The 24,753-nt window shown below is 33.8% G+C and overlaps 4 protein-coding genes across 4 annotated transcripts; 2 read left to right on the forward strand and 2 right to left on the reverse strand.

Annotated features, from left to right (window-relative positions):
* Nucleotides 1-1,300: 1,300 nt before the first annotated feature.
* On the reverse strand, nucleotides 1,301-7,994 carry LOC123321596. Its single transcript, XM_044909279.1, has 6 exons — nucleotides 7,285-7,994; nucleotides 6,928-7,149; nucleotides 5,820-6,086; nucleotides 5,384-5,723; nucleotides 4,734-5,167; nucleotides 1,301-1,997 (listed from the first exon to the last, which is right to left on the reverse strand). Exons 1-6 carry the CDS (start codon nucleotides 7,874-7,876, stop codon nucleotides 1,360-1,362), a joined length of 2,493 nt encoding a protein of 830 aa, XP_044765214.1. The 5' UTR covers nucleotides 7,877-7,994; the 3' UTR covers nucleotides 1,301-1,359.
* Nucleotides 7,995-8,488: 494 nt separating this feature from the next.
* Nucleotides 8,489-12,009, forward strand: LOC123319311. Its single transcript, XM_044906212.1, has 4 exons — nucleotides 8,489-8,761; nucleotides 9,054-9,155; nucleotides 10,906-11,054; nucleotides 11,722-12,009. Exons 1-4 carry the CDS (start codon nucleotides 8,555-8,557, stop codon nucleotides 11,948-11,950), a joined length of 687 nt encoding a protein of 228 aa, XP_044762147.1. The 5' UTR covers nucleotides 8,489-8,554; the 3' UTR covers nucleotides 11,951-12,009.
* Nucleotides 12,010-17,017: 5,008 nt separating this feature from the next.
* On the forward strand, nucleotides 17,018-20,850 carry LOC123317650 (transcription factor 21). Its single transcript, XM_044904258.1, has 2 exons — nucleotides 17,018-17,319; nucleotides 20,412-20,850. Exons 1-2 carry the CDS (start codon nucleotides 17,023-17,025, stop codon nucleotides 20,568-20,570), a joined length of 456 nt encoding a protein of 151 aa, XP_044760193.1. The 5' UTR covers nucleotides 17,018-17,022; the 3' UTR covers nucleotides 20,571-20,850.
* A 2,062-nt stretch (nucleotides 20,851-22,912) lies between these two features.
* LOC123315321 (glucose-fructose oxidoreductase domain-containing protein 2) lies at nucleotides 22,913-24,719 on the reverse strand. The gene is made up of 3 exons (XM_044900978.1): nucleotides 24,082-24,719; nucleotides 23,718-24,026; nucleotides 22,913-23,662 (listed from the first exon to the last, which is right to left on the reverse strand). Exons 1-3 carry the CDS (start codon nucleotides 24,602-24,604, stop codon nucleotides 23,328-23,330), a joined length of 1,167 nt encoding a protein of 388 aa, XP_044756913.1. The 5' UTR covers nucleotides 24,605-24,719; the 3' UTR covers nucleotides 22,913-23,327.
* Nucleotides 24,720-24,753: the final 34 nt, after the last annotated feature.

Genomic DNA, 24,753 nt, shown 5'->3' on the forward strand with positions numbered 1-24,753 from the left:
ATTCATGAAAAAACTCAGAAAAAGAAAAGGAGAGATTCCTTGTACAATTTTAAGAAAATATATTGGACTGCAAATGCTACCTAGAGATACCTACAGGGTGTTATTTAAAGTCTTGATTTGAAATTTTAATTGTTCTTTCAATTATTACCCCCCCTCATTCAGAAATTCAGTCTAGGACCGCCATTGCATTGAATTGCTACGTCACCATTTCATAAAATAACCTTTTTTTCTTAAAAATCCACTATAATTTCTTCGGTTATGTTGGTGAATTTTTCTATACAGTGCTGTGAACCACCATTCTTGGTCTATAAGTACCTAACTGGCGCAGGGTATTCATTTCCGATCTTTCTTTTTTCTACAGGGTGTGAAAAAGGATAAGCGAACATTTTTCTACCTCTTCAACAATAGCAGTTTCGTGCAAATAAAAGGGATATGTGATATAAAAAAAAGAAAACCTTAATTCTATATTGAATTTTCCACAGTTTTGTTGATTTTTACAATTCAAGCGAAGGTTTTTAAATGTTTAGTGAAAATGTGAAAAATGTAATTTTGTGTTCTTTAGTAATTTTTCAATGTGAATTCACCTGGGAGTAGAATGAGTATAGAGTTCATTATTCTTTGTGAGAATTATGTGTGGACATTCAATAATGACTACATAGCGTGGTTCAGAAGTATGAGAGCAAAAAATTAAGAAAAAACGTAGGTAATTCAGCAATTGCTGAGAAGCAGCTTAAGCTGCTTCTCACATTGTCCAAATGTTCATGAAAATAGTTTATAATCGCATAGAGTAGATGAAGTGCATGTGATGTTCAATTTCATGGCAATATTTGTTAAAGTTGATAGATTTTCCACCGATATTTCGCGTATTATATGTCAAAAGCGGAGTTCGAATTTCCATAGTGGCAAATTTTTGGGTTACAAAGCTTTGATACCTCCGCATGAAACAATTTCACAGGCACGAGGCATTCACAATCTGAAAATCCATTGGCCATTCTGTGCGAATTTAATTATTGTTTTGGCAGAGCTTTGATTGCCGCGAACCTTTAGGAGACATGTTATTTTCGTCCTCGGTAAACGTCTTCGATAATGTTAGGAATCAATCTTTCAACGAAAGATCAAGGACCAGCAGGAGAGAAAACAATAGGAATTGTGAAAGGATTCGATTTCACTTTCTGATCGGACCAATGAAAGCTTCAGGACAAAAAATATGAGTTTCGTGAATTTTTACCTAAAATAGAATTCTATACCTTCATTTATAGAAAAGGAGTTTTGATAATAGCGCAATGAATAAGAGAGTATGTATGTAAAAAATTCATTTTATTAAAACTATCAACAAATACATCTATGATGAACTGAAAATCAACTTTCAAGTTCTTCTTCTTCTTGATCGTCAGAACTATCATTTTCCTTCAGCTGATCATCAGAACTATCATCTTCTTTCGCCTGGTCTTCTGAACTATCATCTTCTCTTGTTTCATCATTATAATTGCCACCCTTATGATCATTTTGTTGGGCATTTAAACCTTCTAAATCATCTATCATCTCAGTTCGATCTGAACTCGTTTTATTCACATCAAAAAGTTCGTTATAGAGACTAGTCATTCTTTCCTTGTTGATTTCTTCTTCATCACTATCACTCACTGCCAAATAGTCCACAGCATTTTCAACAACGTCCAGAGTATCATCTTCCTCCACGTCACCATCAAAACACATATCGATATTCTTGGGGACATCCTTCATGAGAGAAAGTTCCATTTTCCTCCTAGTGAGCACATCCGTTTTTTCCAAAGCATTCTGGACATTCTTCGATGAATACCTCTCGTACATTGGAACATCGCAGTAAGGACATGTCACAATATCATATTCTTTTTCCATCTCGATATGTGCCACACACCCGCACAATGGACATTTGTACCCAGGTGTTAGGTAAATCTGCATCATTGATATGACGCATCGGCTATCTTTGTGAGGTGGTAGGCAGTTTGGACCTATAATCTGTGTGCTTCGTTAAGGAACAATCTCAAGAAAATTTGTGAAAAAGGGAGAGAATAACGACAAATGGCATTGGGGGCACAGATGGTTTAGGTTTACAACTGTGAAAAACAGCCTGAATTTGGAGATTACCGAGTTTTTGTTTGCTAGTACCGATAAGCCAGAGTCGAGACATTTTCATGGAGGATTTTCGGCACATGAGGGACATTCCGTTTCCACACCTCACCGGTGGGTATAATAAATAAATGCGACAGCTAGTGTTAAGTCTGTGCTGAGTATTCGTGTATCATTGTTATTTGGTAGCGATTCAAATTCTGAAATTCATTCTTATTAATCCTGAATTCTGTATAACGTTTACGATTTCCTCTTTCGCTTTTAGTCTGATTGATTCTTGAAGTTGCTTCTATTCAAAAGTTTAAGTAAAAGTGCGCCACCGTGATTTTAACCGCTCAACAAGTAGCTAGTGCCAAAGCAACCGCTGGAGACAACTACCGTAGGCCGAGTACAGAGGTAAGACACAACTCCGTACTTTTACTTGGCAACCTCAGTTTCAACCCCTCATCCTACCTAGTTCTACCACTTCTGGAAGTACGATTTTCTGATTGAAGTGCAAACCCGCTGGAAGCAGAAACTAGAGTGGTGAACAATTTCTTTTCCCTTATCCTTTTGGGTTTTTCTTCGCTGGAAGTGCGATTTCTGGCTGGTGTGCAAACCCGTTGGAAGCAGAAATTAGAGTAGTGAACAAGGGTACCTTCTCTTCTATCCTAATCAGTTCAATTACTTCCGAGAGTACGATTTCTGGCTGGAGTGCAAACCCATTGGAAGCAGAAACCAGAATGGTGAACAATTGTGCTCTCTTTTCCCTTATCCTTTTTGGTTGCTATTCGCTGGAAGTACAATTTGTGGTTGGCGTGCAAACCCGTTGGGAGCAGAAACTAGAGTGATGAACAAGTGTACTTTTTACCCTATCCTAATCAATAGGGAATACTCCTTCTGACGAAAATGATGTATTTTTTATGAAATATCTTCGAAACGTCACGTTTTGAAATAACCATTTCAACCGTTTTCCAAAAAAAAATATTTTAAACACTTAAAAATTAAAAATTAAAATGGGTATTTAAAATTTAAAGCGTTTCATTTCGATTGCACAAGTTGGCAACATCGACTGAAATATGCCTTGATAATAAAGGACAACAAATGCATTATCTTGACGAGATAGACAAAGATGGCTGTCTATGAAGTCTGCGACGAACGAGGAAGGTCGTAAAATTTTATGGGATTTTTATGGCCGGTTGCAGTTGAAGCTCGCCAGTAAATACGCGCCTGTAGATCAACAGCTGTTATTTTATAAACAAGCTGATCGGACATTGTTCTTTTCATTGTCTTGTATGCGCTGTTGCCAAATTGTAAACTCTGCACAAAGCGATTTAAATTTTAAAACCCCATATTTGAAGGATGATTTTGAATAGTTTCCGCGGTGAATTTGAAAAAATCATGAATGGAACTCATAATTATTCAGTTTAAACTTGCATATGCAGTGATAACCCAAACTGAGGAGAATTCCCCATTATATCACTTCTGGGAGTACGATTTTTGGCTGGAGTGCAAACCCGTTGGAAGCAGAAACCAGAGTTTTGAATAATTGTGCACCCTTTTCCCTTTCCCTTTTGGGTTTCTCGTATCTGGAAGTGCGATTTCTGGCTGGAGTGCAAAGCCGTTGGAAGCAGAATCCACAATGGTTAACAACAGTGCTCTCTTTTCCCTTATCCTTTTTGGTTGGTTTGATTTATGGCTGGCGTGCACACCCGTTGGAAGCAGACACTAGAGTGGTGAAAAAGTGTGCCTTTTACCCTATCCTTAATCACTTCTGGAAGTACGATTTTTGGCTGGAGTGCAAACCCGTTGGAAGCAGAAACCAAAGTGGTGAACAATTATGCACCCTTTTCCCTTATCCTTTTGGGTTGCTCTTCGCTGGAAGTTAGATTTCTGGCTGGCGCGCAAGCCCGTTGGAAGCAGAAAATAGAGAAGATAACCGTTTCCCAACGCCGTCCTTTGTTTCCCCCCAACCTGCAATCCCTTAGTTTTGAAACTGAGCCCCGATTCCATTGCCGGTTAAGGGTGTCTTGGTTCTGGTTGGCAAACTAATCCGTAACACCCGTGGCGCGTTTGAGATCGGATCCCCCATTTTTTCTTCCGTCCAATTCATTCCGTGACTTCACCACCTTTGCATTATTGTTCCTCAAACGGTTGAATCGATTTGAATGATATTTTAAGTGTGTATGTTGGGGAAAGGCTCAGATGATTTAAATTTGTTATCGAGCACATTGGCATTGCGGTCAAGTTATAAAAAAAAATCCCGAATGGCTGTTACAATCTTGATGACATTTTGTGTGTATGTTCAGATAAAGCTTTGTATGGTTTAGGTTCGCGAATGTTTTCGGTAGGTGGTGTTGGAGTTGAGTTGTGGAGTTGTTTTTTAATGTTTTGGAAAACTGTTAATGAAATTTTTTATGTTTTCAGGTAGACCTTCGAATTGTTGGAGTTGTTGAGTTGAAGTTGGATCGAAGAATATTTTCTGAATTCCTGAAATTTTTAGTGCTTATGTAATTAAATAGTTTGTGAATAAAAATATTGAATAAAACACTTGAAATTCAAAGTTGTGAGGATATTGAATTCGATGTCTGTCTGGTCCAGTATTTCATTAAACTGAGCTGAAAAAAAAAACTTGATAAAAAGGATATTTTCTTGGCACCAGAAGCATGCAGGCATATCGGGATATTCTAGTTCATTAGCGAGCTCCATTACACCAATTATATCATCGACAAATCTTTCTCCCACTTTGCATTTCTCGAGTATTTTCAGTAAAACCATTTCTTTCAAGTACATGTTGCTGATATCCAAGCTTTGCATTTGAAAAAGTGACAACTGTTTCCCTTGGCACAAATCATTCAACAACCTCCTCATTCGCTGAACCACTATCTGAATCGTCACCAAGTAATGGAGAAGGATGTAAGGTTTTATGTTGTAACCTTTGATCTGAGGAATGATATTGTAAACTTTCTCTGATAATTTCGAAATCAACCTCAAAGATTTCAACTGAGTTATTGTTAACTTGTCATAATCCAAATTGTCGATTCCCTCCCATGGGAACTTCTTTTCTTTCAGGGATATCATCCTATGAATTATAACAGATTAACATTTCAACTAAATCCAATTTCCTTTTTATAAAAAACAATCCAGAACGTACAAACATAACTACATAACAGAATTCAAATTAAAAGCAACTCAATATCCATTTCTCTAAGTTCATAATTCAAAAGGACAAACAAGAAACCCAAACATATAAATAATTAATGTATATGCTCAATGAGAGTAACAACAATTTACATACCTCAAAACTTCAAAACAATCCCAATAGTCTGCTATGCTCTTTTCGGTATTTTCCAGAATCATTTTCAATGGTATTTTCGCAGTATCATGATAAATGAAGAACTTTGATGGTGTGGGATGCCTAGTTATATCTTTCAAACGACATGGATGTGCTAGAATACCGAGAAATATTCTATTCCTAGACAACACAAGACCACAACTCCTGAACCTTGCTCCATCGAAATCAACCGAGACATTTTCATCTTTTATTTGTATTTTGTCATCTTCAACATTCAATGTCAGTTGCCTTAATTTTTCTCCTGTGAGCAACAACAAAATATTTTTTTTGAAGTGACATAGTCCTGAAAAGATTTTAAATGTAATATGCAAATGATAGCTTCATTCTCATTACATCAAACATATAAGTAGACCTTTCTATTTCTTTCATCATTGATTACCTGTGGTAGCCATAGTTCCTGTATTATATGAAACTTCATCCAAAATATTTCCATCCTCCAAAATCAAGATAATACTCAAAAATGCCTCAAAGGCAATAACAATAAAAGTGAAACGATTATATTCAATTGAAGTTATGTAATTTACTCTCCTTTTAGTTTCTTTGATACCGAAGATTTCTTCCTCAAACACTAGGGTTTCTGTATTCATATTGGATACTCTTAACACTGATAATTTTCCTTCATCGTTTCCCAAAAAAAGCGCTCCAACTAAAACAATTTTTTTCAATATTCATTTTAAAAAGCAGTGTTACATGTTTGCAGTGTAATGAAATATCAAAAAAAGATTCAGATTACGCAAAAAATTGATTAATTATCCTCATTTTATATTTCATATCATTTTTTGTACTTATAAGTATATTATCATTCATATTATTATTTAATTGGTTGATGAAATTTTTATAGTTTTTTGGTAACACACATCTACCTACGTATCCTTAATTGTATCAAAATTATTATTTCACACCCTATATCACAAAAACAAGAGCCTGGAGAGAAAAATGGAAGAAAAATTTTTTTTTCGTTTGTTCAGGAGGAATTATGGATTTCCATTACGACACTTATTTGGCAACAACCTGTATATTTAAATAATTGACTTTTTATTTTGAACAACCTATCTATAATATTCAATTTAAATGTGTATACTAGTTTTCAGGATTTCAGATTTGTATTTGAAAAGTTATAAAGTGATAGAAATTCTTTTTGATATTTCAATATTTCAATGAAAAGAAAAACCTCACTCAGATTTAAGTAGTTGATTCACTTTTTACACTAAAAAATGCAATTCTTTACATCAAAATTTCTAGTTCTTGGGTAATATACTATTCTGAATTTTCTTTCTATCTGTCAGATATTATTGAAGAAGATCCTGCCAAATGATGCATTATCCAGTAACTACAAAACAGTAAACAATTTGGTATATCTTCCATGGTAATTTTTCGTGATTATTATTTTGAAAAAACAGTTAGTACATGATGTGGTATAAAAGTGATTGAATGAACAACTAAATGAAAAGTTGCTTCATTTTGAATTAATTCATTAAATTACTCACCATTTCCTCCCAGTTTCTTCCAATACATGGAGGAAACATTTACTAATGACGAAATAAACATTCCTACAAATTGCACGGGTTCTAATTGTAGAGGTTTTGATTCCAAAGTGCTCCTACTGATTTTTGTGAATTTCCAAGATGTGATTGAACCACTTGGATGTGCCACAAATAAAATCGCATAAGTTTCATCTGAATTATTAATGAGATGACTCCATTCAAATGCTACAACAGAAGTTTAAAGGCTACAAACTTTACTATAACAGCATGAAGAATTGGTGATGAGGCATTTCTTCAATGAATAATATACAATGAGAAAAGTGTTATGTGAATGTGAAATAAAAAAAAATTGCAGCAAACCTATTGGTCGAATAGATAAAGCACGTTCTTTCCATTCTTCAATGCTAAGTTCACCGATTACTTCACTAACTGAATCCCATTCTTTAGAAGCCTGTTCGACTATATATTTCGTAACATTGCTGATACAGCAAAAATCTACAGAATCTGTTTCATCTCTACATTCCACCATGATTGAAAGTCCATATAGATTAGTAAGAACTGCTAATACACAAAATGAATTGCCTTGCAAACCTTTAGGACCCCATTTCAGTGCTAATGGTTTGATGTCAGTGGAAGCAGAAAATTCTAGGCAATTATTTATGTCTAATTCAGCCATGAATTGGTTCAAATCATCACCACCAATATCATCGAAAAGCTCTGTTAAATCCTTCTCAAACTCGTCTCTCAATGATGATTTCGGAAGATGTATCATCTTTTTTTTGAATGCCATATCACTAAATTCATTATCCATGTAATTCGTCAAAGTATACACATAAACATTGTTTTCAGTAAGTAAGGATATCCTCCCATCCTCACATATTTCAGTGGCGAAAGAAGTGGACAATTTGTCGCTCAACGATATTGTTTCTAAATTCTTCAAAACGAGTCCCATTTTTCATGAAATGATGTAATAGTAATTCAATAGTGAATCCATTAATAAAGAACACAATCGAAATTAGAACTCAAGAAAACTTGTTTATTTTTGTTTTGACTGTTTTGAAAACCAGTCAAAAAGTAAGGTTAGAACAGGACATTAGAACTACGCAGTAGTTCGTTTGAGCTTTGGCTTTGGCTCTGACAGTTCCAGTGGCGTCTCGTACACACAAATTTTCAAGAAAGTGGCACATTTCCATCCAAATATATTTTCAATTTCTACTTTCTACAATGGCTAAAATGTATCGTATTTGATACATCAGCATCAGTTGATATAAAAATTTCAATGAAGTTTTCTTTCTTTACGTTATAGAACGTTTTTCAGATAAAAAACACTAGAAATAAAACGGAGAAATATAAGTTAAATTTTTAATATTCTAGACCAGAAATTTTCAAATTCCTGAAAGCTTCGATATCGTGCAAATAACGACTGAACCGAAACTATTCGAAGAATCAGCGAAAATTTTGAAAATAGCCCCAGTCAGATAGAACCACATTATTACGACATTATTTTTATATTATTATTTCCGCGCTAAATATTGACACAGAAAATTGGTTCAAATTAATCAATATGACGTTAGATCGTTCAGAAATGAGAGCTTGTGTCTCTCAATGATATCTAAAAATTCTCAGTTTGATGGAAATATTCTCGAATCGCAATTTTTCAATATACGGTTTACACTACAAATTCGTGAAAGATATATATGAAGGTTCAAAGTTATACGAACCAGGATTATCGGCCCTACCAACTTTCGTCTTCTTCATTTCATCGTTCATTTTACTTTTCGACCATTTTCATAGATTCACCAGGAGAAGGACAAGATGGAAAACATTCATTTATAGAGTAAGTTTTGAAGAATTTCTTATTCTTCTCTCAGAACGTATCCTTTGTTGGGGTTCTGCTTTATCTGGCATATTTTTAAATAACCGGGAAGGGCAATGGAGTATCTTTGGTAAAATTACACCCGCTACAGCAGGCTAGCAGATAATTTTTTATGGCATACTTTGTTCCCTGGAACAGAAAATCCAGATGACATTTTTGGCGGTCTCCAGTAATTTCGGGCATATTAATAATAATAATTCGTATTATTGTGATTTATACAGATTGCATTTTTAAGGAGATTCATCTTTTTCAGGAACTTGGATTGCAGTCGTCATTCTTCTATCTCACCAGATTTTGGTTCATTGTCATGAGATTATTCAAATGGACAAGCCTATATTTCGATGATTATGTTGAGGTAAAATGCACGAGGCATCATACTAAAACCAGAAACACGAACGTTAAATGATCTATGGGAGATTGATTAATTTCTGGATAATTATTTAGACTGTTTCCATCATTTCGTCGGTTTCTTAGAACATATACTTCATTCAACTTTATTTTAGCAGTCGGTTGGCCATGAAAATTTGACACATTTCACTCTGTATAGTACGAAAATGTGGGGTTATGAAGCTTGTCAAAACATTTTTGGGTTTTAAATCAACGCTATGTTGCCCGTACTACGTAAAAGTTTCTGTTATTACGTATTTTATCACAATGTCGAATCTCTTCGGAAAATATGTGACGAACATAATTGAAGTTTATACAAACTGATTGAAGGCATACCAAATCCAGTTATTTGCATGGAAAATACAAGAGATCAGTATAATATCATAATATGCACTAGCTTGAGGAGAGTTGATGTTCGTTATCTTCTTTGGCTTACATCATTTGTAGATTTCAAAAATATTAACCCGAAGATGAAATGCATATGTTGCAGTGGTTGGCAATGGGTATCTCCCGAAGGAATTTACAGATAATTACAAGAATGTTAAATTTTTCAACAAAAAACATCTTGCATCAAAAAAGGAGTTGAAGGAAGTTTCAAGTTAAGATGCAACTTCACTGTTGAACAAAAATTTCACATGAATAAACAAGTAACAGGGCAACTTGCGCCGCTTGCGCGTATTTGTGGCTATTCATCTTAATACATTGATGTAATTATAATAATTAGGTATTTATTAGTACCTTAAGACATTTACATTGTATAGGACAAGTCAAATGAAAAACAAAAAAAATCCATTTTAGGGAACTTATTCTCCGATGACATTTATCGAAAATCCTGTAGTAAACTTTTCGCATTAATTCACTCAAACATAAAATTCCCAAATGCCACCACTTTTTTGGGTCTCCCAATAGAAGGAAATTCTTTGTCATACTCTTCATTCACAATCTTTCTGATTGTAGAAATTTTCAGCTGAAATATAAGTCGTTTAGATTCAGATGAAACATTATATAAATTCTCTTACATTGAATATGTTCGCTACCGTCTGACGTATTGTGGATTTTAGAATATCAGGGTATAACTATTTGAATGAGCGGACCTGAATTCTAAATAGCACTTCCTGAAACCCTGTCTCTTTTTTCAATCACTTTCGGCATTTTCGAATTTTCGTAATAAAAATTGATATTAGTTGTGGCAACGGCGTTATGACATTAACGACATTTCATGAGTGCCAACCTAACTTCGTTCTAGTTACAAAAACTTGAGAAAATTATTTCATGGCCAACCGACTGCTAAAATAAATTTGAATGAAGTATAGATACATGGAATGCACATTCAGTGCTACAAATGAATGTTTTTTAGTACACACATTCGATGTTTCTCTGTCTAACGCGACACTAGGGCAGTGGCGTTATATTGAAAAATTAACATACTTATATATGTTCTCTTGAGAAATTAATGCGAGTATGTCGAATATCATTCCGTCGAGATCAATAACTACATTGAACATAACTATAGTTGCTCCAAATTCAGCCAATATCATCTGAAGATCTGACAATGTTAAATGTTATTATCGAAGGAAATGTTAATAATAGGGCATTTTTTTTCGAAATCCACGAATGCACCGCTAATTTTCATAAAAGGAAATGATAGGACCCCTTCAGTGTAGGACCATTTCTGAACCATAAAACCGATATTCATTAACTGTTTCTGCTTCTTCCAGAAAGTGTCGTCACCAGCAGAAGTTTCTTTCAATAAAGTCTTCAGCAGATTCTGTATATTCTGTTCCCTAACATCAGCAGCTCTCTTACCAGTAACGATTATGTTGGTACAATATTTCTTCAAGGATGACATTCCAAACTTTCTTTTATGGTAATACATTCATATTACTTTTCAATAGATATTATGATATATGCATAGACTGATAAGAAATGAAGAAAATGAAGAAGTTAAAAATCAAATGCAAGATTTAGCACATAATTATGATGAAAGATAATGGAAAATGGAATCAAATTCGATAAAAAAAGATTTTCGAATGTAATCATCCTAAACATTCCAGAGATCGGTTCTTTGTTAGTTTGTTGTAGGTTAATATTATTTTCACCAGAAATCGTTAAAAAAAGTTCGGATCATTATACCGTCGTATGGGAAATCTCTTTCCACAATTTGTATTAGGGTTATCAGAACATGGAAAAGTTTGACTGAATTTAGGACCAAGCGAAATTATCATTTGGTCCATAAATGTCTGTACCTTACGAATTTTGTGCCGAAAATGGAGTTATAGTTTTGGAATATTTTTCCAATATTCAGAAAATACCAATTGAACTAAAACTCAGCAAACAGATGTAAAGTAGCGATTCGCAGACTTCTGTTAAGTTTCGTGGAATTCCTATCACCAAAATGAAAAAAAAAAATAATAAAATTCTCAAAAACAAATCTATATCTGAGAAACTATTATTGATTTTTCATTTTTGGGAAATATCGGCATTTTTACGGAAAGAAAAGAGAGGTTTTCGATTTTTTTTTAATACTTTCATAGGGCTGGTGAGAACAGATGGATGAGGACTGAGATGGGACCTGCTGGCCAGTTGTTGGAGAATGCGCCTAGATTTACAATTCCTTCTAAATGCAACAAAAATGGTTTGTCAAGAAGGACAGCCAGTGCTGAGGTCAATATACCAGGAAGTACAAGAAGTCTTCCTGATTGTGTCAGGAACTGTAGGTCCATGATTCTTTTGCCCAATTTCAAAGACCGAGTTATTGCATAAAACAAAACAATATTGTCTTTTATTATGTGAAATTCGATTAATAAAATGCTTTGTTCTAATCTGAAATTATATAGAGATTCGAATGTTAAGCGATAAGTAAAATATGAACGCTTACTTCCCTTTTAAAATATAAAAATAAAAATGAATAATTTACACTCAGGTGAAAACAGAGGTAGGTATTTATATTTTTCTTCGATTATGAAAAGACCAAAACGAAAAAAAAAGGACTTTTTTCTTATGTATCTGAAGAAAATGATGCTAACTAAGATTTTAACTAGAACTTTCCTTTTCGCAGATTTCTATTTATCAGCATTCATAATTCATATGATTTAAATCGTGTTTATTTTAATTTTCGAAACATCTGAAAAACATTTACGTTGGAAATGATCCCCAATGCAGATTCTGTCTTCGTCGAATGTATGCAAATAAAGAGGAGCGGAAACTGTCATTATAAGAATTGTATTCTGACTGAAAGACTACTTACGAGTTGGTGAAATCACGCACCTGGAGTGGTCTAAATTTAAGTGATTCTTATTTACGCTAGACTGAACAACTTTTCCTCTTTAGGTGCATGATTCAACGGAAGATTTTCGGAATAAAATGGAAACATACTTGATCAGAACAAATCAATATGGTTGAAGCCGTACTTAATAATAGAAACACACAAAAAATTTACAGAACCTGACATTTATCGATTGCTTGATCTGGTAATAGAGATTTCAATAGATAATTATACAGCAAGCAGCGTGCAGCGAACAAATTCAGAATACTAAACTCTGCTTTATTTGTTTTAATTTTTTCAATTCAATTTTAATTATAATTATTTTATCAATGGTACTTCTAATTTTTTATGACTATTCTTAAAGGGTATGTATTCGTTTTTTGAAATATATACATGAATCGAAAAGAAAACTATGAAAATTCCAAGGATGTAACATATTTTGTATGCTCAATTCCAAAAGGTCAATATTGGAAATAATATACCTAAATGGGACACATATAAATAAATATACCCTGATGCCCTTCGTGGCATCCCCATGCCGGATCCTACCAAATTGTTTATTTTCCTGAAAGATATCCGTAATAAAATACTTTGTGCTCATCCCTCAATCATAAACCAAGTGGGTGACCATGTAGATGTTTTGCTTTCGGTTAGCGAGAATAATTCACACGCATCTACTGTTTGTTTTCTTACGACAACAACACAAAGGACTACAAGGAAAGTGATTGATACGTAGGTCTTTTCAGAAGACATTGGGATGTGATGAACGAAAAAATTTTTGATTCTTGAATATTTAATTGGATTTAACGTTTGCAATCTGTTATATGATTTTAGTTTAGTCATCTAGATATTCATAGGTGTTAATTTATGACAGAATAGACGAGAAATTCATAGCAATCAGTTCTCACAAAAACTGTATTCATGAATTGTATAAAAGGTAAAGTAAAAGTAGTAAGAGAAATAATGGAATTGAAAATAACAAATATGATAATGATTCTATTACCTCAGGGAACTGATTTTTTTTTGGTACTTTCACCGAATTCAACTCTTTTTAAAAGATCCACAGATGTGTAGTGTAGATGATGTAGTGTCACAGATTTAGCTAGTTAATCTGAAAGTAATTTTGTTTTACCCGGGGGTGGCAGAGCTCATTATGAAAACTTGAAATGGCTTTATCTTTTTATCAGGCCCTATCAGAAAAAAAAGTATAGGAAAGAGGTGTTTCTTTTTACCTCAAAAATCTACTGTTAAAATATTTGTACACGAGTCTTTGGACTCGCCCTGTCCTCTCATATGAGAGAACCCTGAACAACACAAAGAATTCTGTATAAAATGATTTATTAATCACTCTTTAGGTAAAAAATATCCCCGCCTTTATAATTTACATCATTTACTTACATTTCCATGAAAATTTCGAAAAAGAAAAGTGACTTAATGATGATTTTTCACACTTAGGTTGACCAATTACGTTTTGATTTATCAATTATTACCTAACCGATGATTTGTTATAACATATAGCATTATGTAGGTCCTTAACGAATTTTGTGTTTAAATGTTTAACAGCATTAAAACATATTACAAGAAGAATAGTAGACTCTTTTCTTTATTTTTCATTCCTCAATACTGAACCCTCCAAATTTAAAATATAAAAATTTAATCACAGTGAAGGATAAAATGATAAAAATGGACAACCAATCAACCAAAGGAAACTAAACTGTACGCATGTGAAAAACTCAAGCGAAATGGAAATTTTCTATCCTAAATTCGAATAAATTATTATTTTCCTGGAAAATGGCGATCTGGTGTATAATATCTCAAACTAGGATCGGAAAATATTTGTTTTCTTGGGAAATGGTAATCTGGAATAGCAACAATTATATTTATTCATTGCTTACCTTTTTCGTCACTAATAATATAATAAAATTGAATTATATCAGGAAAAATGAGAATATTCGGATAAATAATCGATTTCAAAAATTCAATAGTACTAAGTAGATTATGACAGCACAACCAACATCCCGTTCTTGATCATGTTCCTCTTAATTTTGGGGACCTATCCCGGTCATTCTACTAATGAATAGGAGGAGCCAAGATGATTCTGGACCAGCCCTAAATCTTCCAAAGTGTGTATTCTCAGATTTCTTCAAATCGTCAATTAGTCCAATTAACAAATTTGTGGGCAGTTCGTGAATCGTGAATTTCAGATTTCTCAAAGGAGAAACGCTAAACTCAAGTGAGTATCTATTTTCATACCGATAATTTTTTTTGTGCGTAAATGTATCATTCTCATGGATTATAATTTTGGAAAAAAAAATTAAAATTTTAGCCCCTTGAATATTTTCATTCCATTCCCTGTCTGGATTTGAAGGAAAATTGAATAAATTTTTGGAATCACTCAGTATTCAACCCTTTGATACTTTATAGAACTGCCAAGTGGAGTTTCTTTCTGTATGTATCTTGATATTCAACATCAAATCATGGAAAACATATGGAATACCTTAGTACAGTGAACTAGATTAACCGTTGATTTTTTAAATAGCCGTATGTTGATTTTGCATAATAATCATGAAGTCTCACTATAGTACATGTACATTTTGAAATTTTCTAGAAAATCTTTATAGCTCGAATTCCAATCATTGATTCATCTTAAAGATTTGTGTTTTCTGGTATACGTAACTATAAGAATTTTTTTAATATCAAAGCTGCTTTCAATAGCATCACTAAAATTTCCAGGCAACTATTGAATTAGACGCAAAAATACTTGTTTACGGAATCTCAAACTTTTTTTTATTCGACCAGTGAACTTCCTGATGCAAAAAGATTATTTTTGTGTTTGTTTCCACTATTTCCAGAGACAAATGCTCGATGTCAAATTTAGAAAACGTTATGTTCATCAGTAGGTGCACAAGTTACTGTTAAAAAAACATCCCATGTATAAAACATAATAACTAGTCATAAAACTTAATTTTCCAGCAAGAAGTTCATGTTTTCTAAATTCGTAGACGAATAATAAAATTATTTTAACATACATACATGGTGCTAGGTTATCCTTAAATGTTTTGAATAAGAAATAATCACTTGAAAGATATCAATACGAGTGTCGTAGTACCTATACGAGGATATATTGAAAAATTATTAGCCTACTATAGAACCAAACAAAATTTCAATGTCAAAATATTTTATTACTCAACATATTCTGCTCTTAATTGGATACATTTATTACAGAGAACCTGCAACGTCTCTAGTCCTTTGAAAAAAATGTTTCTTCTTGCTCTGCAAACCAGACCTCCACAGCTTTTATAACTTCCTCGTTGAAAGAAAATTTACGACCTTTTAAACTTTTTTTCAGTTGAGGAAAGAGATGATAGCTGGATGGCCAAATCTGGTGAATAAGGGGGGTGTTCTAGTAATTCAAACCCTAAATCACGAATTTTTTGCATGGCAATATGAGATTGCGTTGTTCTGCAAAAACAAAACAACTTTGGTTAGCTTTCTGCGTCTTTTTTCTTTAATTTTTTCCTGTAGAGCGGTCAGTAATGTCAAATAGTAGTCTCCTGATATTGTTCCACCCTTATCCAAAAAATAAATCATGATTATTCTATGGCAATTCCAAAAAACTGAAGCAAAAACTGAAGCAAGAACTTTTCCAGCAGATTTTTGAACACGAAACTTCTTAGGTCTTGGAGAACCAGAGTGTCGCCATTCCATCGATTGTTGTTTTGTTTCTGGATCGTAGAAATGAAATGTATACCCAAGTCTCATACATAGTATGTAACAATTCGGTTTAAGAAGTCTACATCGTTTTCAAATCGAGCACAGATCGAACGCGATGCTCCTACCCTTGCACGCTTTTGGTTTTTGGTCAACATTCAAACATTTGGGGATCCATTTTGCAGCAATTTTTCCTCATGTCCAAATTGACGAGAACTATATGATGAACGCGTTCGTATGAAATATCTATATCAGTGCTTCAGATATCCGTTTTAGCCCAAATGGTCATCATCTTCAATGGAAAATTTACCTCTTTTGAAGTTTGAAGTCCAAGTTTTCACGGTCGCATACGAAGAACATTGATGACCAAGGGTATTAAGCATATCTTCGTAAATCTGCTTACCACTTAACCCTCTTAAATACAGGTACTTGATGATGGCTCGATACTCCAATTTTTCAGACACAATTTCGGTGGACATCTTCTTTCTTTCAATTTATTGCGTAACTCTGGTTTACTTTTTTCACCTCAAACTTCACACTGACACTTCTAATGAGTTATTGTTCGTTGCTGTGGTGACGCAATATTTTTTTCATGCATGGAACTGGTCTAGGCTAACTATAGATAGCAATACATCCTCGTATGGTGTTGAGTTACCTCAAAATGTTTTGAATAGGAAATGATAACTTCAAAGATATCAATATGAGTATCGTAATATAAGCATAGAATATTCGGAAATATGGCACCTGTACTTTTACGATTAAAATAATATGAGATACAACCAATTTGGTCTTGTTTTTCGGGAAAACCTAATACCTGCTCATTAATATTGTTATATTGGTAATATTTGGCAGATGAACGATGCCCCGGAAGAAACGAACTTCTTCGGAAATGGAGGATTCAGAAGACGAACTGGAAGAATCCAGATTACATCCCCAAAGGAACGCTGCAAATGCCAGAGAAAGAGCTAGGATGAGAGTCCTAAGTAAAGCCTTTTACCGACTGAAGACAACACTACCCTGGGTACCTGTAGATACCAAACTATCGAAACTGGACACTTTGAGACTGGCAACCAGTTATATCGCGCATTTGAGGGCGATATTGATGGATCAGAATTTGACGTCTTCGGAGATGATGCATAAACATCCCCTTAGTTTGGTGAGTACAAAAACATAAAACAACAAGTGGTTGGTGTAGCGATTTTTTAACTGACCCCATCTTTTCGAAGATGGGAATGGCGATTGTGGAAGGACAACTTTTGGCACGCGTATCTCCCAGCAAAATCAACACAGATCCCAATACGATACATATTCTAAAAGAGCAACTCTTCTAGTAATAAATCACGAAATTTCATAGAGCTCGGTGCAAACGTTCGGGCTTGACGAATTTTTAACTGACCCCAACTTTTTGGGAATTTTGTTAGGTCATTTTTCGACACACGTTCAAAGAGTTCTCTAAAAAAAGCAAATAAAAAACGTTGAAAAACGAATTCGAATTCCAGCATAGTGTTATTTTCTCGAATGTTTATTTCCTACTCGTCATATTCGCCCTCTCTTTACGTATATCGACAAAGACAAAAGACACTTAAATTTCTAATGATGTATAATTTTAGAGGAAGCCTCTGTTGTTATGTCGTGTGGGCACAAGCGGACGTACTTCGCTTAAATAAACATCTAAAATATCAGACGGCTACGAAATGTTCCCAGCTGTTTTGCGGTCAAAATCTTTGTATAACGAATTCCGGGCGCTAGGATTATTTTTTTTATTCGAAATCATCATTCAAACTCGAATAATAAATATGATGCTTGAATTCCTGTAACCTGTAAATAATCATAGAATTAAATAAAAGAGAAATGCATATCAGGAGTGGCCATGGCCATAAATTTGTAGTTTATTCAGGTTTGTAATGATCAAGCTGTTTAATCTACAAGAAATTTGCTTCAAAATTTGTCGTACAACAATTTTGTCTTGTTTTTTTGACTCGTACAAATATTTTACCAACACTTATATTCATGAGTTCAGAATAAACACTTTTTTCCTATACGATTTTTTTCGATTCGGTCCTGATAAGAAAATATAGCCATTTTAAGTTTTCATAATGAGCTGTCCACCCCTGGAAAAACAAAATTACCTTCGAGCTAAATCTCTGACACTATACATCTATGGATCTCTCAAAAAGAGCTGCTTTTGGTCAAATAAGTACCCAACTTTTCGAATTTCACAGAAATTTTTTATTTGTGAACATCAAATTACTCGAAAACGGCGCATTATAGGTATGAGAAAATATGAAGAATATTTTTTTTTGCGAAACGTTCAAATATTCATTAGAAAGCCTTCAATTTCGTTTCATCTGTTGGATTCTTTGAATTTTCGGTGATATATTATGTTCGAAAAAGATTCAGGAAATAAATGGAAATAGTTATTTTCCTAACAAATGTGGAAAGTGATACTTTTCCGCAACAGACTGCAGTTGAGTTCGGTCAAGCTATATCGTGTGCGGAAAAGGCACTTTCCACATGAGTTAGGAACATTATTTTTCCTGCTAGCGTGAATAATGAAACACTTTCACTTTGAGTTTTTGTCTTGATATCGACATTACAACTGACGTTATGAGAAATAATATTTTTGTGCTTTCGGCCGCATAAAGAAACGTTTGAATTTTATGATTGGCGCATAGAGACATGCCAAAATTTCATGATTGATCCGCCTCTTTAATATTTGCCTGCGGAAAAGTACCATAAAGTAAATCGAGGGGTGTTTTCTGTGGAAAAGTACCTCTTTCCAAACGTCAATGTTTGTGGAAAGTAATACTTTCGAAACACTATATAGTAGGAAAACATTAATCCAAAATGAAAATCGTTTTATGGTTTTTTATGGTTTTTCAACAGTTTGTATCTTTCAAACCGAGCCAATTCGGAAAAAATTGTAAAGAAACGGTAAAGGAAAAGAGTGTTTTTTTTAAACTTGAAGATCTACTGTTAAAATATTTGTACGAGTCAAAGATTCACCTTGACTGGACTGTTACCGTAGATTCGGGTGACTTGGGACAATTTTGAAATTCAACTTGTCATATTTCAAAAACGGCGACTTATTTTCATACGAGAAAGAGGTTCAAATATACTTAATGACTCAGACTATTGATTAGGATATATACCATGCTTCAGAATTCAGATATAAATTTTGAAAAAAATAAAATATACTTGTCCCAAGTCACCCACCGATTTGGGAGGCTTGGGACACAAGTTAAAATCCATTGATTTCTCAACTCTCAAATGAAATAGGTGACTTGGGACGGTGTATAGTTTTGAAAAATTAGAATTTGTAATTATGTAGTTGAAATTCGGTAAAGAAATTAAATGATATCAACCCCTATTACAGCGAAAGCAAATATATTGCAACTCGAATGTAAAAAAAACTAAACAAAACAAGAGTACTTTGATTTCTTTAATTCTTTGGTGATTTCTTTGTGGAAATAACGTAAATAATAATATCCTGCGAAAAATCGGCATATTTCCTGCTGCCAATGCGTCGCTTGTATCTATTCGGCATTGTCCCAAGTCACCCTATGAATAAACAAAATAAATGAATGAGATCCGTGTTGCCGTTTGATTTGTAAACAATCTTGTTTCATGACATATCTAAAATCCCAATATCCCACGTATCCAGGAAAAAAAATTACACATGCACAAAGTGAAACACATGTACAGGACACTAGAAAGTATAAGAGCCATAAAATACGCGCTTTTACTCTCCTGAATTCGTTAATTTTTCCTGTCAATTCAAACGCTCTGGTCACGACAAACTGAACAGGAATTAATTGTTAAACTAACCGAAAAGACGGTACACAATCTTATAAGTTTGTCCCTTCACTCATAAATGGTAAGAAACAAAGAAATCTGCAAGGGGGGTAATTGTCCCAAGTTACAGGACTGTCCCAAGTCACCCGAATCCACCGGTACATCTTATTCAGTCCGATTTTTCATTTCCTCTGAGGAAAAATATTTCATACATCCTTTTCTGATAGGTACAATACTCCTAAAAAGGGTGTCATTCTCTAGGGTTCGTGAAATGGAATTTTGCAGTACGAGGGTAGGTAGTGGGTACTTCACGGAATGAATGGAAAAAACATAGAAAACCCAAATTATTTCGTAAGAAAATTTCTTTTAGATCTCTTTTTTTGGATAAATTTCCTTTCAGAGACACGATGCTATGTACCTACCTATAATCTAATTTTGATAAACTCATTGCAGACATGGCCGTTCAGTTTCGTGAAAAACGAGAGCAATTCTGACGGAAACGAATCCAGAGGGGGATCAGACTTCTTCCCGTCTTCCTGGACAGATATGGTGCCTTCTATCCAGCCACCGAACGCTGTCATCGGGGATAAGGATGTATCCTATTACTACTAATTTATGCCTCTTCGAAAATCTCTTTCTGCACCTCCAGGGTGCTCGGCATCAACCGCAAAATGTGAGAACTATTTATAATATTTGAATGATTGGACTTTGAAGGTTTAACAAATTGCCGTGTCGTTATAAAAGAGGGTGGATGCATTGTGAAAAGTAATTTATAATCATCCCTATTTATTGCTTGGACCCCGCATTATCTCTCCGCTCTGTTTGAGTATTTGTGGATTAAGTTATTATGTTACCTACCTGATACTGTGGAAATCTTAGGTGATTCTAGAATTACAAATATATGTTTGTATTCTCCAAGATTCATTATGTATAAAATGCTAATTATTCTAGTTATTGTATTTCTTGAATACATGGATATATAATTTCCCGTTGCTATTGTGAATTATATGCAGCTAACAGATCAATAATTTTCATTATTTTTCGAAGTATTTATTTATTTATGAGTTTCAATATTATGTATAGGTAGTATATCGATTATTATATATTATGTTCCTTCTTTGTATTATATATTAGTGTTTCCATATGTTTTTTATCCAAGATTAATTTTAAATAAAATATTTATAAAGCCTTGTTTTGTGTTACATACTCTTATATCGGAAATGCTCTTTTAATTTTATCGACGAAAACGTGAGAAGAGAAGATTTTTGTTATCTCTGTCAGCATGAGCTATATATAGACCATGTTTTTTTTACGAAATATTAAATGTCTCTTTCCTCTTGCGTTTTTACCACATCTTTAGAAAACACCCTCTATAATATAGGGACAATTTTATTCCTCGTAAAACAAGAGAAAAAGTTTCTCGTTGATGTGTGTCAAGTTTTGGTCCAACATTTTTCGATTTTCAAAAAAACAATTTTTGTGCTGAATTGTGCTAGGTTTGTGCTGCTTCGTGGCGTGGAGATTTTTTTAATTCCATACGGGAGAAATTCCACAAAATGTATGGAGTGGCCATTCCAGCCAGAAAAATAAGTTAGCCCAGCATGGTTTTTTGTTCCTAAAAATGAATTTGATAATTTGTGCTGCTCGTGCCGCAAATATTTTTTCGATTCCTAGGAAAATTCGACGAATTTTCGAGAAATTGCAAAATTTAAAAAAATGCTAGCCCAAGCACTCGTTTTTTCTTAACGAAAACATATGGAAGAAATTGTGCTACACGAATACTAACTTGTATCGTTAAAATTTTCACATGAAGTTTTCTACCTCGAAAAATAAAAATTTTGGAGAAACGTTATAGCCCAGCACTTTCGTGTTTTTTTGTTGAAATTTTTTTATATATGTACCTAGTTGTGCTAAATTTGTGCTCAAGTAAGTACACGTGTAACAATTTTTTTTCCATATATGTTTTCGTTAAGAAAAAACGAGATTGTTGGGCTAGTTTTTTTTCAATTTGGAAATTCCCCGGAGAATTCGATGAATTTTCGACAAAATATTTACGGCGCAAGTCGGCACAAATATAGCACAAATTATGTCATGCATTTTTGGGAACAAAAAACAAAAGTGCTGGGCTATATCGCTTTTCTCTTATTTTCGATTTTCCGGGAAATAAGAGGAAAATTCGCGAAACATCGAACGGCAAAACTCAGCACATATATAGCACAATCTATTTCAACCATAAAAACCCATTTTTTCAAAAAGGGCTGGCCCACTCATCCATACATTTTGTGGAATATCTTGAGAACCGTGTACCTATGGAATTTAAAAAAAAATGTCCACGGCACAGAGCAGCACAAACCTAGCACAATTTTTTTCTCGGAATTCGTGCTTGGCCAACTTCACAAACATTTCGAAACAGAGAACATACCAATTCCACCAAAACCAGGATATAACTTATTTAGGTCAAAAATTGCTGTGTATTTCAAACAACGCTTCCTTAGTTTTATTTTTCCAAAATATTCTACACCACCACAAAGCAAATTTGAAAGAAAAAAATATCAGTCCTGACCCAGATTTGAACCCGCTACGATCAAGCTGATGTGCTTCTCCTGGCTCACACTCACACATATATTTTATGTTCATTTATCAATTTTTTCAGTCGACTCCAGAATGAGTCGATGGAAGTCAAGAGCTTAGAAGACAGTTATCGAATGCTACCCGATTTTCGCACCAAATTTCAGTGAATTTATTCTTTAGATTCTGGAGAAAATCCTAGACAGGTGGTAAATTAGATCTACCTGATGATAAAAAACCGTGTATTTGTATGTCTTATGGATGATACCTCCTTGCATAAATTCCATATTATGTCTGTAACAGCATCTTATTTTCTCCGAAAATATGGCTCTGATTCAAAATTTGATAGGTGGGTTAGGTGGTTCATAATAAAAAAAAATCATAAATGGTTTTGTAAAAATATATTAGTTCTAGCAGACCAATGATACAATTTAAATAAATATTAAATAATTCAAATAGAGAAAAATTTAACACAACCTTAAGTGATCACAAAAGTTAGCATTTTTAAAAACTCAATAACAGAAGAAAACAAATGATACAAGGTATTGTTGAATGCTCCAATACCCTTATAAAAATTAATTGCCCAATTGAATTTAGTTACAACCTTGATATACAAAAATGAAAAATCAACAGAAGTATAAAAAGAGTAATTAAATATTAAATCAATTCAAAGTAGAAGAACAACATATCACAAAATATTTTCACTGAAATATCAAAAGATACAAAAAAAAATTAATGCAACATTCATCACAAATTACACAACTGATTCATCGTGGATGCCATGAATATTAAAAGTGAGAACTAATTCATAGATATTGCTGTTCTTCTAACAGCTGCACTGAGTAAAGCATTAGTATCAGGTTGTTCTGTTATAATGTTAACTTTCACCCATTCTCTATTCTTAGAAGATTGTCTGATAGCACTCAAAACAGCCTGAACATAAAGCCCATCTTCAAAATTAGCTGCAGAAGATACAGGTTCTTTTATCCAACCAGCTTTCTCTTTTACCGGAAGGAATGCTTCACGAAGAGCAGACACCATTTTGCAGATGCCTTTTATGAATGGTTTAGGCAAGTTCAGATTCGGTACTGAACAGTTCAAGTCTTCAACATCAAGATAAATAACTTCTTCATTTCCTAGAAAAATAAAATACTTCACCCCTTCTTATTCGGAGTATCTTCCCTATCTCACCTTTGCTCTTTCTACCAAATAGATCTCCCCCTCTCACTAGTAAATGACCAGTACTACTACATACTAAAACTTCTTGATGGAAGGAGCTCCCTGCTATATGACTATTAATAGTTGCCGTAACCAGAATATTGTTTGCAAGTTCCATTTGAAAACAACAAAAATCAGGTGCTGAAATATTCCTGATACCCTTGATTGTATCAGTGGTCTTCATGAATGTTCTAACTATACCATGAACTCTTATAGCTTTTTGATTAGTTAGGAATGTCACTAAGTCAACCACATGACTGCCTATAAGGTTCAGCGCTCCGCCTAAAAAATATTTTGATAACACAAAATATCTTTTTTGATTTTGTTGAGTAGTTACCTCCCATAACATCGTCACATTTCCAGTTGAAAGGATCATTTTCATTGAACAAAGAACTACATTGGATCTTGATATCAATCAGGGTAACAGGGCTACCCAAGTAATTTTCTATCAATGCTTTCCTTAAATGTGTGAAAGCTGGTAGGAAACGAAAGGAATGGTTTACCAAAGATATTAGGGAAGGATAATATTGTCCTGCTTTCACCATCTTCAAAGCATCTGTCTGATTTAAACCAGCAGGCTTATCACAGACTATATGTTTTCCAATTCCAAGTGCTTTTACTGATATTTGTGTATGAAGATTAGGTGCACAAAGCACAAATATAAGATCAACATCCTTTCTGAGCAATACATCATCAATTTTATCAGTGTAAAACGGTATTTTCAATTCTTTAGCTACCTCTTGAGCATCTTGAATGATGTTGCTCCAGATTGCTTCAATTTTGAAACCATTCTCTTGGAGAATTGGTACAAGCACTTTAACAACTGGTCCTGTGCCAAAAACACCGATTCCTGGTAACATATTATAAATAAATAAAGAGATTCATAAAAAGTTAGGATGGAATTGTATTTATAAATTAAATTTATATGTATACAAATTTCAAGTAGTTCAAATGCTTTATTTGTTTTTTTTTTTTAATTTTGAGGTTGACAAAAACGTCAAGATGACAC

Source organism: Coccinella septempunctata, chromosome 1, assembly GCF_907165205.1.
Source record: "Coccinella septempunctata chromosome 1, icCocSept1.1, whole genome shotgun sequence".
Classification (NCBI taxonomy): domain Eukaryota; kingdom Metazoa; phylum Arthropoda; class Insecta; order Coleoptera; family Coccinellidae; genus Coccinella; species Coccinella septempunctata.

Excerpts from the sequence above, each read along its gene's own strand:
- LOC123321596 (XM_044909279.1), bottom strand. The coding sequence starts at position 7,876 with ATGGGACTCGTTTTGAAGAATTTAGAAACAATATCGTTGAGCGACAAA. Across the intron at positions 7,150-7,284 it reads TTTATCTATTCGACCAATAG|CATTTGAATGGAGTCATCTC; the intron begins GTTTGCTGCAAT and ends CTTCTGTTGTAG. Across the intron at positions 1,998-4,733 it reads ATGCTTCTGGTGCCAAGAAA|AGATTATAGGTCCAAACTGC; the intron begins ATATCCTTTTTA and ends AACGAAGCACAC.
- LOC123319311 (XM_044906212.1), top strand. The coding sequence starts at position 8,555 with ATGGAAATATTCTCGAATCGCAATTTTTCAATATACGGTTTACACTAC. Across the intron at positions 8,762-9,053 it reads GGAAAACATTCATTTATAGA|GAACTTGGATTGCAGTCGTC; the intron begins GTAAGTTTTGAA and ends CATCTTTTTCAG. Across the intron at positions 11,055-11,721 it reads ATTCCAAACTTTCTTTTATG|GGCTGGTGAGAACAGATGGA; the intron begins GTAATACATTCA and ends ATACTTTCATAG.
- LOC123315321 (XM_044900978.1), bottom strand. The coding sequence starts at position 24,604 with ATGTTACCAGGAATCGGTGTTTTTGGCACAGGACCAGTTGTTAAAGTG. Across the intron at positions 24,027-24,081 it reads ATGTGACGATGTTATGGGAG|GCGGAGCGCTGAACCTTATA; the intron begins GTAACTACTCAA and ends AATATTTTTTAG. Across the intron at positions 23,663-23,717 it reads ATTTGGTAGAAAGAGCAAAG|GAAATGAAGAAGTTATTTAT; the intron begins GTGAGATAGGGA and ends TTATTTTTCTAG.
- LOC123317650 (XM_044904258.1), top strand. The coding sequence starts at position 17,023 with ATGCCCCGGAAGAAACGAACTTCTTCGGAAATGGAGGATTCAGAAGAC. Across the intron at positions 17,320-20,411 it reads ATAAACATCCCCTTAGTTTG|ACATGGCCGTTCAGTTTCGT; the intron begins GTGAGTACAAAA and ends AACTCATTGCAG.